General features: G+C 37.7%; 1 protein-coding gene across 1 annotated transcript; it reads left to right on the top strand.

The window, feature by feature from the left end:
* Positions 1-458: 458 nt before the first annotated feature.
* On the top strand, positions 459-13,185 carry LOC143474521 (uncharacterized). The gene is made up of 5 exons (XM_076972004.1): positions 459-2,064; positions 9,923-9,958; positions 10,116-10,376; positions 11,960-12,073; positions 12,259-13,185. The coding sequence occupies exons 1-5, from the start codon at positions 1,839-1,841 to the stop codon at positions 12,312-12,314; spliced, it is 693 nt and encodes a 230-aa protein (XP_076828119.1). The 5' UTR covers positions 459-1,838; the 3' UTR covers positions 12,315-13,185.
* The last annotated feature ends 320 nt before the right edge of the window (positions 13,186-13,505 follow it).

Genomic DNA, 13,505 nt, shown 5'->3' with positions numbered 1-13,505 from the left:
AGAAAATGATAGGAACTTTATTCCATATGGCAGGAGCTTTTATAGGAAATGAAGTTCAATTCATATAGCACCTTTCAAGAAACCCTGGGTCACTTACCCAGCTTTTACATCCACACCAGTGAGAAGAGGTAGCCAATTTCACACAGCATACTCTCATCTACACACGTCAGCAGCACTTAGAAGACCTAATCAGGTCAGGGAGGGGAGAGAGGACAACACCCAGGATAGAACAACATCCACCATTGGACATGCAGACACACAGGCCATTTAATGGAATACAACCGTTGGTAACACTAATATATGCAAAGACAAACTAACGGAACAGCTGGGGAGGCAACGCCTAGGGGCGTTATAAAATACATGGTGGGAAAGACATGATGAACAGGTGGGGGCGGGGCTAGACGTGACAGGTTGTAAAGGGGTTCTTGAACTTATTGTAGTTACACTGTGGCTTGTAATGGGGTTTATAAATGATGATTTCAGTTCCATTTGGTTTATGTACGGGTTGGTGAACAGTTATTTCGTTTCCATGGAGCTATAGATGCTGTGGTGTTACAATAGTCCCATTGCCACACTGTTCGGGTGTCTCGTGTTTGTATGTCACTTTGCGTGGTTTTTTCTCTACCTCAGTCTTATGTGGATGTGGGTTAATGCTCAGGTGTGCTCACGTGTGCATGTGGTTGTGTGTGGCTGGTTGTTTGTGAATGTTTAATGCTAGTACACTCGTTCAGATCTCCGCTGGGTCGCACCCCACACACTGCTCCATCAGCCCTCATATAGTACGTTGGAAAGAAAAGAGATGTAATATTTTATTATCAAGGTTTTTCTTTTTTTATTTAAATATGACAGCTATGAAATGTCACTTTGTATTTTATGAGAATATTAAGATTAAGTTATTACACTTCAAGCTCACAAGAAGGTGACTGTTAGCCATGCCATTGGCCTTAGTTGGATAAAATCTAAACACTGTGTTGAAATGGTAGAAATTGTGTGATTTATTTTAGCAGATAAAGCTAGATTTGTAAATATAATTTGTGTCCATTGAATTCAACTATGTCTATGGGTTTGTTTGATTGTAAAGCACAAATTCTAATTGTGTAAATTTAAGTAAAGCACTAGTTGTAATCATGTAGGGCTCCGCCCCCTTCTTTTAGCTGTCACTCCGGTACTGTTCAATGTGTCTGTGTTTTCCTTGTCTGTTTATCCCGCCTGGTTTCCATGGTTTCCCTCTGTCTGTCACACCCCTGTCGGTGTTCTCTCCTGCTGTCAGTCCTGTCCATGTCTTCTGTGTAATCTTGTTTAGATCAATTCCCCAATTAGTCCAGTCCGTGTCTTCTGTTGTTCATCTTGTCTTGTCTGTCCCCCCTTCCTTGCTTTCTGCTCAGGTGTTTGTAATTTGTCTTGATTTGTTTGGTACTTTGTTTGGTACTTGTACTCCCTGTTTCTCTCTCTCTTTGTAAGTCAATGTGTTGTACTTCTTGTGTTAGATTCCCTGTGGTTAGTGATTGTGTTGGTAACCCTGGTTTATTGCATTCCTGCCCTGTAAGTTTTCCTGTGTTTATCTGCCTGTTTTCTGTCACCTTGTTCTGAGTCTTTCATTATCGGAGTTATCCTGTCTGGTTGTTAGTTTCTTGTTATAGCTGTATTTTAATTAGTATGCCTCGTTACCCTCGTACCCTCAATGCTAACACTCCAGTTATTAAATCCTGCTCTCCTCAGCATTTGTGTCCGCCTCTTAGCTCCCCAACGTTACATAATCATTGTGAAATTGAATATGTAGCTACTGAAGGCTCTAATTTGAAACAGATGCAACAGAGAGCAGGTTTTATTTCTGCATCATGGAGGCTGATTCAAAGGAGATCAGCTCACTGAACCTCTTTGGACTCTTAGATTCTGAGAGCAGTGTGTTGCAGGCTGAGCTGAAAGAAGAGACGTTGATCTTCCAGTCGAGTGTAGTGCAGAGCTCCTCTCAGACAGCAGCAGAGGAGCTGGAGGCAGTGATGGGACGAACGACACTGGTGCGTCAGCACTGTGCCGATCGCACAAGAGTGAAACCCCGTATTGGTGCGTGTATTGCTTTAAACATAAATCATGTGACTGATACAGGAAGAGTATCGTTTGGATGTGTCATGCCAAATTGTGTTTATAAGGAAACAAACTGTATCGCCAATGTTGTGGATTTGTTGGATGGAGTTTTGCTGTTGCTTTTGGATTTTGTATTTTTGCCCTCACGGATCGAACCAGGAAGTTTTCCACTGTCTGGAATGTATTTTTTTTGTTTGTTTCATTCATGAAAATCCATACACAAGTTCCACATTTTTGCTGAATTTTATTAGAAGAATTTGCTATATTTTACTGTTAAACATTTACACAAGGTTTTAAGCAAATTTTGGACTCTTCTAAAGAACATCTGAACTCCGCAAACAAATTGAGCAAATTAAGTTATAATATTGGGATTATATTCTAAGTAAACAAAAGTTGATTAAATATTTCACAAGTTGTGTTTTCAGGATGCTTTTCCAACATATTTTCATATTGTTTACCTGCTATATTATAACTACTGCAGGGGTCACTATTGAGTGACCAACACAGTTTGTGTAGTGTGTCGATACACTCCTTGAGGTATCCTCTCCCCATCACTAGCAGCAGGCCCCTACACTCTCTATGGCAGGCCGTTTTATCATAAAATGGGCTTCACCCCACTTACATTCCAGATATCTGTAACTACATTACAGATATCTGTATATTTAATTTAAGATATCTCTAATTATATTTTAACTAGGCAAAATGTCAATTTGAGATATCTCCAATTACATTCTGACTAGTATAAATTACATCATATTCACCATTGATTTGTATGGAGGCTCAAGTTCAAGATATCTGCAATTAATTACTGACTATCTGAAATGTACATTTAAGATATCTAAAATTAAATTATGACTAGTCAAAAAGTCAATTACAGATATCTAGTTTTTTGTTCTGACTAGTCATTATTCTAATTAAAGATATCTTAAACATACTCATTATTTAAGGTATCTTAAAAATATTTTTAGATATCTGAAACTAAGATTTGACTAATGCAAATTAAATATCAGATATCTTGAAAGTAAGTAATGACTAGGCAAAACTATGGCAAGCCGTTTTAGCTTTTATTATGGCAAGCCGTTTTAGCTTTTATTCCTTTTTTCTTGATATCAGGAATTAAATTAATACATGTGAAAATACAATTTCCACTAGTACAAATTTAATTATTGATATCATAAATTAAATTCATTCAAGTAAGAATTCATTTTTCACTAGTAAAAATGTTATTTCTGCTAGTAAATATTTAATTTCTACTAGTAAGAATTTAATTATTACATGTACAAATTATATTTTTGATATCAACAATATAAATTTTACTAGTGAAAATTATATTTTTGATATCAAGAATAGAATTCTTACTAGTAAAAAATTTTATTCTTACTAGTAAAAATTTTATTCCTACATGTAAAAATTTAATTTCTACTAGTAAAAATTTAATTATTACATGTTCTAATGTTAATTAGCTTGATTTGCATGTGGATACAAAGGCGGAGCTAGTTAACGTTGCACTTTTCTTAAAGAGACCACATCAAGTATTGTCTAGTTTTCAAAAAAAAAAAAAAAGTAGAGCTTGCTCCTTTCTTCATGGTGTCATACACACAAGATTACTCCTTACTTTAAGTGTGGGCTTAAACTCTTGTAAATTCAGCCAATTTAGGTTTATCACAGATTATGAGGAGAGTCAGACTACTTCATAGGGAAATGTAATGGGGGCTTGCGTGCATGGAGGTTGCCAGACAACTTGCTACAAGTAGAAAAATCAAAAGCTCTGTTATCTTAAGCGTCAAAATGACCCGCCACCACATTTAACTGAAGAGACTGCATATTACCCCTTATTGATCTTTTTTCAGCATGAAGTTTGATTACTTTTCCTACAGTGTCTCAAAGATGGGACAAAGTGAAGAAAACCTTTGTTAATATTTTCATGAAAGCTGTACAACTCCAGGGTACAAAGATTTTTGTAAGGTCATTTTTGACCCACCAGTCTCATATTCAGGTACACACACACACACACACACACACAGTCTTGTGCCAGTTCACATGAGTTCAAAGTTCAGTTCATACTAATGAAAACGAGCTACAGTGAGTCCCTACATAACGATGGGGTTAAAGACTGAAAAGTCCGTCGTAAAGCAGTTTTCATTGTTAAGCGTGGCCCTAGATTTAGATATACTTTGATCATAAATACAGTATAGAAAAAACTAACAATGTTCTTGTGCGTGCGTACAGCGTGAGCGTATCATACACAACACTCCGCAACACTCCACTGTGCTACCACTGCTCCTCCACGCACCGCGCAAAATTAAAAAAAGTCATCGTAACTCCGGTCCGTCGTTAACCAGACATGTTGTTAAGCTGGGACTCACTGTAGTTCAGGGGTCGGCAACCTTTGAGACATGGCGTGCCAACTATAACATGTCTAGTCAATGAGTGTGCCACTATGGCGGCGAGTGTAAATTGTTAGCGGAGGGGGGGGGGGGGTGTAAATGGACACAAATTAAGTATTATATCGCGATCGATCGCCAAGTATAAACACCTCTGCCGCTCGCGCACGAGTTGTGCGGAGTCACGCGCTACGGTCACTCGCGAAAGTATAATCCATTAATATAATAATTTATATTAATTTATCATTTTTTTGCTGATGCTGGTCCAGCGTGCTGCGTGCCAGTGATTATGCCTCGGCATGCCAACAGGGGCACACGTGTCATAGGTTGCCGACCCCTGCTGTAGTTCATATTCATAGTTCATTTTTTAAAGCACTGCAGATCACCCACAATGTAAACCAGTACAAGCCTGTCAACGTCTTGGGAAACAGGCAGCAGATACTTTACAAAATGCTCGGATGAATGGACTTTTGCAGTTGTTGCATCATACTTCTTAATTTCTTGTACTCAAGTCGTGTGTATTCCACAAGACGCCTATAATGCTTCCAAAAAAATGTCATTTTAAATTTTATGCCGATGTGGCCGATGTCCTGACTTGTTTTTTCAGACCAGGTGAGCACATTTTGCATGAAAACATGCACAACACTGCACACTGCAAAATGTAGGATTTGCATTGGACAGGACTGCTCGGCCTGGATATTGAACAATAAAAATGAACTGCTACTAACTGGACTGCCCAATGGAGCATGGGTTCTAATCCATCCCTGGAGTTTTTCCTTGCAACGGTATTTTTTGCTCTTACGACAGGATGTGTGTACGTTATTTTAAGACAACATGAGGGCTAAAAAAAAGTATGCTACCATAAATGCATACAATTTTGTAAACATGGAAAGCTTCTATTAAGATACTGAATCCATTGCCATTTTGTCAGGAACCACTCATATTAAAGATGGCTGCATACTTGGCAACCTTAGATCTTTGGAGCCACTCCCACAGACCGTGACAATGGGCCACTATTGGATAAGTTTATACACATGCTTCATTAGCTCATTTGTATAGATTTATACTAGTAAAAATGTTATTCTTACATGTATGAATTTAATTCTTGATATCAATAATGTTATTTTTACATGTAAGATTTCAATTCTTGATATCAAGAAATAAATTCTTACATGTAAAAATAACATTTTTGATATCAAGATAAGAATTCTCACATGTAAAAATTAAATTTTTGATATCAAGAATTACATTGTTGATATCAGAAATAACATTTTTGATATCAGAAATGTAATTCATGATATCAAAAATTTAATTCTTGATATCACGAATTGCATTCTTACTAGTAAAAATTCTATTCTGATTTTTCACTAGTAAAAATTTAATTCTTACATGTAAGAATTGCATTCTTACTAGTAGAAATTGAATTCTTACATGTGAAAATTATTTTTGTACATGTAAGAATACAATTCTTACATGTAAGAATTTAATTTATACTAGTAAAAATGATATTCTTACATGTAAAAATGTTTCCCCCATTCAAAATGAATTGGAAAAGTCATGAATTATCACATGTAAAAATTTAATTTTTGATATCAAGAATGTAATTCTTACATGTAAGAATTCAATTTTTACTAGTAAGAATTTAATTTTTACATGTAAGAATTACATTCTTGATATCAAAAATAAAATTTTTACATGTATTAATTTAATTCTTGATATCAAGAAAAATAGGAATAAATGCTAAAACGGCTTGCCATACAAAACAAAGTTAGGGATATCCAGAACTGTATTTTTGACTAGTCAAAAGTCATTTAAAGATATCTACAAATAAATTGCAGATATCTTGAACATTTTTTATCTAGACGTTTTTTTTTTATTTCTGTTATCTTGAATAATTATTCTGACTAGTCGGAATGTGTTTGTAGATATCTTCAATAATCATTTTGTCTAGTCAATACGTCCCAGATTTACGTAGCATTTTAGCGCCAAGCTTGGCACTCTTTGTATTTGCCAATCTAGGGTGACCAGATTTGGGTTTCTGAAAAGGAGGACACATTTTTTGCTGGGGTCATCGGTGTATCAGTGTTTGATATGACACAAATGACATGGTGTCTGTGTAAAAATTGCATTTATTGAACAGCACAAAACAACATAGTACCTGCCGTACACATCAAGCACTCTGCCTCATACGGATCACGACCGCGGCGAAAGCACAGGAATTTTTTCTTTAACTCCCCCGTAAATGTTCACTTTCGTTTCGGCTTTGCCCCAGAACCGGCGGACACACGTGCTTTCGCTTGTAAACACTCGGGGGTAGACTGGCAGGCCCACGCTTTCTTCTTCTCACACACACACACGAACAAAATCCCGGACGATTTTGAAATTCCCCCCGGACATTTTTTAGGTCTCAAAAGTAGGACATGTCCGGGAAAAAGAGGACATCTGGTCACCCTAGCTAATCAGTGGTCTGTACGCGATGTCAGGACAGTCGAACTCGCATTCTCGTGTTTTTAATACGATTTTTAGTGTCGCATAATCCATACTGTTGAGATCTTTCAAGATTGTGCCATTTTTCACGACGCTGAAGTTGGTTACTTATTCGCAGTTTGAGATTCGTTTGGTTACTTATTCGGCGGCTGAAGTGGTTCCTTATTTAAAAAGGGTGTGTTCACGATGCGTGTTTGCAGCCCGCTTTGTTTAAAAGCGATAGATTAAACAAACGAGCATACGAGCAAACATTTAAGAGGTTATTGTTTCCCATACTGATTTTGTGCATGTAGAAAAAAAATAAAAATTTAATGAAAGCATTCCTTTTGTAAATGGTTTCTATTTCAAGTTGTTCCAATTGTACGCGGTTTGTACATGATGATTGAATTCGCCAGCATTTCTAACGTAAGGAAACATATTCTTAGATTTGAAAACTAAAAATACAGAAATGCTGTTCTAGAACACAAATTAATTGGAAGAAGAAATACCAGCACACAACATGGCATATTGAGCAGTGGGCATAGGTTAACGGATTTAAAGGGGCAGTTTCAGAGGCTTATTGAAGGCCTTATTGATGGTGGGCCAGAGAAATAACAAATGCATTATGAAGAACAGGTCACTCTAAGAGGAACCTGATTTTAGCCTGATCCAACATCATTTAATACCTCAAATCTACCTGGAAACACGGCATATTGAGTAGTTAAGCACACAGAAAGCGCACTGAAATTATTCTTTTCAAGAACAGCTAACGCCATTTTAGCCACCCAAAATTCCGCAGGCAGCAGTTTCGACGACTCGGCAACATTGCAAAAGGGGCGTAATGCACGCACTTCTTTAATTCAGATATCTAAAAATGTCATTTTGACTAGTCATAATTACATTAGAGATATCTTGAATAAGAATTACGGATGTGTGACTCATAAAATGACGAATCCAGTGACGTCATTTTAGATATCTTAAAAGCCGGTTTGATCCGTCAAATTGAAATTGCAGAAATCTTGAATTGTTCTTCTTACTAGGTAGAATGCAAATGTACATATCTTGAATTGTTATTCCGGATAGTCAAATTGTAGTTATTATTGTCAAAACTAATATTTAGATATCCAGAATGTAATTACAGATAATCAGACGAAGCCCATTATATGTTAAAACGGCCTGCCATACACTCTCAGTCCTGCTGCTCTTCATCATACAGGAGTGTATGTGGGCAGAGCAGAGAGTGGAGAACCAGCCAATCAGACACAGTACAGCGACCCACAGCCACTGTGAATCACAAATGAAGAGGAATATGTACATTCATTATTTAATTACAATTCTATATTGAGAAATTCAACTGCTCTCATGCTTTGCATGCTGATCTTTACATTTGTCTTCCTAAACAAGGAATGTTAAATGCATATGAATTGGCCTAAACATAGGCATTAACATTTCACAGTGGCTTCAGCAATAAAGCAGACATAATAATGGTAGCTACTGATCCAAGGTAAATATGTTCACTACAGTTATCTTCTTATTGGGAGTTATACATTGGTGTCACGGTACGGCGGGCCCCCTACTGGTTGCCCCCGTCTACAGCGGCAACTGTCCTGTCAATTGTTGCGTTGTGTTCGTCCCTCGGGTGGGCGGAGCCCGTGATCCGTCCAGGGCCGGCGCCAGAACATATACAGTGAGGGGGCGTCAGAAAATTTCGGGGGGCGAACGTAAGTTGTTGAGCGGGGGGGTGGCGAACGTAAGTTGTTGAGCGGGGGGGGGGGGGTGCGTGTAACGATTGTCGAGCGGCCGAGAGGGCACCATGTAGCGATTGTTGTAAAATAAATGGCTCTTATTTTTTACATTGAGGGGGTGGGACACCTCGCCTGAGGGGGCGACGCCCCCATTCGCCCTCCCGTGGCGCCGGCCCTGGATCCGTCTCACCTAAGGGTCGATTGTTTGTCTATATATGTCTTGTCTTTGTACCAGTTGACCGCTGGTTATTATATCCTTAATTTGGATCAGTTCACGGGTTTTGGTTTGCGCACTTTTTCAATTAAACCATCCTTTTTCCCTGAGACTCTGCGTGATCTCTTCCATTTTATTTCGCTCACCCTGCCCGTCACATTTGGTGGGCATGTGAGCATGTGAACTGCTTGAGATGCATGTTTCACCCAATGCACTCAATGCATGAGTCCTGAGGGACCTGCTCAAACCTCTCACAATTGGATTCTGTGTCTTGGGTATTTGGTATCATTACAGATTGCCAGTGGTGTATAGTGACTCTCTGTCTATATACTTAACTCTCCATTTAGCCCTCAAACTGTATTCAGTTTTTTTGACATTTTGCTAGTCAGCCAGTGTGACAATATGGAGTTCAAGCCAGTTTCTCAGTTGCTCCGTAAGTAAATAATTGTTATGTGTATTAGGTCTTCATTACATTAGGTGGTGGTGACTGAAGTTACTGAAATATATCTGTGGATTCTGAAGACATGTGTATTAGACATGTACATTAGACATATGTGGAAAAGTTCAACAAGTAGGTTTTAGTTCCTTGTGGTCCTTATAACATTTGAAACCAATTCTTGATCTCTTTTAATCTTTTTCTGCTTGAATTATTAAAGCAACAACCAAGCTGACATTTCAACAATGATATTTCAGACCTGGTTGTTCTGAGCAATATATTTTATGGTGCATAGTGTATGTTTTTGTGGTAATATTTTGAAAGGCCCGATGGTGTCTCTGAACCACCAGTAAAGAGATGGCCAGTGTACGCAGTGCTGTTTAACACTTATAACATACCTGTGGATTACTAGAAGAGTCATGACTTCAATTTTGTTCAAGATGGAATTTGTAAAAATTTGTATGTATTTTATTATCTGTTTACACATTGTATTTGCTTTCACTGTGTTTTAGATAAACTGGATGGCTGTTCTTATGTTTCCTGTAGAGTCTAAAGCACATTATTCACTTTCCTCTTTCTCTTCCCTTTTTAGTGATGCTTTCTCTTGCTCAATCTGGTCTTGCTCAAGGTGATTATTATATACAATTTTTGTACTTTTTTGTATGTTTGGCTTGTATAGATACCATCTTGTATAGATGTTGTTGTATTCTGCGATTGAGAAATTCAGAAATTGAGAAGAGAATGGTTTTAGTTTAATACTCATGTATGTTTGATTTTTGCATCAGACGTTTCCCCCATTCTGAGTGCAGACCCTCCGTGGCCTCAAATATTCAGTGGAGAGACGGTCAAACTCACATGTCTCATTCGTGGATGGAGGGTCTCCTGGAAATACCACTGGGACACAAATGGCCAAACAGTTCACTCTTCTGATTTAAACTCTTACATCATAAGGGACCTAAAAGAGCAAAGTCACACATACAAATGTTATGGAAGAAGTGACTATGGAGGTTCTCAGTGGAGTAATGAAGTGACTCTTACAGTGATAGGTACATCTCTGGCTGTACATGTCTGTAATTCAATCAGAACAAATCAAATAGTCCTTAAAATGCCATATATGTGTCTATTTTAACCTGAGCAATTTTAATTTAATTGCTTACATTGTGCACACTTCCTGTGTGCGGGGCGCCGGTCTAATGAGATCGCATGTAGATGCATAAACTTTTGGCAAGCAGGTGATCTGAGGCTGCAGTTTAATTGGTTGTTTCAGATTTTCCACAGGGCGCAGCTCTCTGCAGTTGCTGTAGAGGAGAATAAAATACCTGCAGATGCTGAGGCCTTTAAGATATATGTAAAATGGGGCTCGCTCAAAACAAGGGTGGGAACAAACCTACAACCTAAAAAACCTAAACCGAGTTAGTGCAGAATGATGTGCAGTGATGGATTTATATATCCCAATAATGACAAATCAAATGTTACTATTGAATCTTTCTTGCTGGAATCATTCTCACTGTAAATATCTGGTATTTTTCTGTTCTAGATGGTAAAGTAATCCTGGACAGCCCTGTCCATGTTGTAACCGAGGGAGATAATCTGACTCTACGCTGTTTATATTCCCTCACATAATCCTCAAACCTCAGTGCTGATTTCTATAAGAATGGATTACTTATCCTAAATCAGACTACAGGAGAGATGATGACCCATAAAGTTTCAAAGTCAGACGAGGGTCTCTACCACTGTAAACACCCCGAGGGAGGAGAGTCTCCACACAGCTGGGTCTTAGTCAAAGGTCAGAAAGCAGTGATCTGTTATTAAAACCTTCTCAGGGTAAAGGCATAAAAACACATCAGAACATTTTAGAATTACATCAGGATCTGTGTTCAAACATTGTTTTATTGTTTTCTTCTTTATGGAATGTGAAACATCAAAAAATGTCTTATTTTTTAATCAGTTTTATTCTGATGGGATAATTAAAGAACCAATTAACCTCAAACATCATGATTAAGTCTAGGATGAAAAAGGAATGAATATCAAGAATGGTTGCTAATATGAAACGTTTAACTAACTTCTGAAAGTGAGTGATGGATTAAATTAGATGGATAGATGGATTAGATGAATAAGGTTTTATATTAAAGGACAGCAGACCATAATGACTCAGCATTCAAACGCATGGCTGCCTTCTTCCAGGTCCATGTACAAGGATGTTAAAGGAGTAAAACACACACTTTTACACAGGCCGATGCTGAAAGGCAGACAAAAAGTGACAAATTAGTTTTCTGTAAAACAATTCAGCTAAACACTTGTGAAAGTGGATAAAATGTCAGATTTCCTCTATGTTGCATTAAGGGGTTACACAGGAATAGACAGGGATCTCTGTAATCCCAGATTACCAACACCCTAGTAGGCTAGTAGACTAAATGCTGACCTTTTCTTCTCCTCTAGTGGAGCTTGCTACCTTTATAGAATACATGCTAGTATGAGTGTTATATTTGACTCTCTGCCTCTCCTGTCACAGCTTGCTGCTGGTAGCTGCCACTCAGTACAAAGTGTGTGTGTGTGTGTGTGTGTGTGTGTGTGTGTGTGTGTGTGTGTGTGTGTGTGTGTGTGTGTGTGTGTGTGTGTTTGTGTGTAGGTGTAGTTTCTGAAGCCCCAGTCTCAGTCCTCAGACACCTCAGTAGTCTACTGGCAGCTTCTCCGTATGTGCTCCTGTCCTTTATTTTGGCTGTCAAATACTACAGAGCTCAAAGTAAGAATCATTTCCTGATCATTTACTTACTAAACTTTAGAAATAGTTCTTTGATTTGACTACTTAAGAAAAACAGTATTTTAGCAAAAAAAAACAAGCCAATAAATGCAATTATGGGATAAAATACACCAGTAGAACCCAACAAACAAATATGCTTTATTGTAACACTCATTATTGTTTTACAGCCACACTTGATGAGAACCGACTCTATGAAATCACAGAGGCTGAAACGTCTGCTTAAGGAGATGAAATGCTGTACAATTTTGTGCTGTGTGTTTTTACATCACAATTACAGTTCGGTTTGTTATAAAGCTCTGTTTAGGAATATCTGAGAGGTATCTCTCCTCACTACTCAAAGAGAAACCTTTAAGACCAGCACACCTTGTACAAAACGTGTTTAATAAAACCTCTCAGTATTTGTATTTCTGCTCTGCTGTTTGTCATGTCTAGCCCCGCCCCCACCTGTCAGGTGTATGTTTGACATAGACATGTGTCTGTTTTGGTTCACCATGCGTTTCTCTTGTCAATCACAGGCCATTTGTAACCCCATGATTATCATTCCCACCTGTTTCTAGTTGTTTCCTTTATTTTTCCAGTGTATTTAATCCCTGTTCTTTGTCTTATTCAGTGCTGGTTATTGAATGTGTGAACGCTGTTGTAACTTGAGTTTCTGGATGTTAGCAAGTGGAACTCTTTCTTGTTGCTTAATCTGTATGTTAGTGATGGAAATTCGACGCTTTCTGAAACACTGAAGCATCCCATCCAATTGTACCGAAAAAGATTCACTTCATGAGGCATCATGAACCAGTGGACCTTGGCGCCATCTGGTGGACAGAGAAAGCAGCGTCTTTACTTTATTCATTTTTAGCGTTTAACTCTATATAATTTCATTAGTTTTTCATGTTTGGTCAGTACGTCAATAAAGGAAATCTGTTTGGTTTGTTGTGATTTGTTGTTTCTTATATATCTAGCTGGTTTGGGTTCTTATTTTTACAATTTTTGTTAGCATGTATAGCTGAGATGTATAGTTCATTTAAATTACTGTTTTTTGCTTGTTTTAGTTTTAAGAATTTTTATATAAATACACCACAACGGGCATGGATCAAAAAATCTTTCCCAGCAATTCATGATTATGTGGATGTTCAAGGAAAGTCTGATGGTGCTTGCTGCTGAGTAAGAGAAGCTCAGCGCTGCTTCTGAACTGAATGAGCGTGCGGGGGCATTTTGTAAAGTCTCTGTTAAAATCAAATCATTAGCATGTACAGCTGAGTTATATATTACAGAAATAGAAACCTGTTTATTTAAATTACTGTTTGTTTTAGTTTGAACAATTTTATATAAATATTAAGGGAAATATTTTAGTCAGTATATCGTTTAGAATTTCTCATTACTATTCAATTAGTATTTCGTGGTTTGTGAGACTTTTATTGTG

The sequence above is a fragment of the Brachyhypopomus gauderio genome, chromosome 14, assembly GCF_052324685.1.
Source record: "Brachyhypopomus gauderio isolate BG-103 chromosome 14, BGAUD_0.2, whole genome shotgun sequence".
In the NCBI taxonomy this organism is placed as follows: domain Eukaryota; kingdom Metazoa; phylum Chordata; class Actinopteri; order Gymnotiformes; family Hypopomidae; genus Brachyhypopomus; species Brachyhypopomus gauderio.
The sequence above is the reverse complement of the archived record's forward strand: the minus strand, read 5'-3'. Positions and strand labels throughout refer to the sequence as shown.

What these genes read in the sequence shown, in the direction of transcription:
- LOC143474521 (XM_076972004.1), top strand. Translation starts at nt 1,839, where the DNA reads ATGGAGGCTGATTCAAAGGAGATCAGCTCACTGAACCTCTTTGGACTC. An exon ending in AAGAGTGAAACCCCGTATTG is followed by an intron (nt 2,065 to 9,922) that starts GTGCGTGTATTG and finishes TTCCCTTTTTAG; the next exon opens with TGATGCTTTCTCTTGCTCAA. An exon ending in TCAATCTGGTCTTGCTCAAG is followed by an intron (nt 9,959 to 10,115) that starts GTGATTATTATA and finishes TTTTTGCATCAG; the next exon opens with ACGTTTCCCCCATTCTGAGT.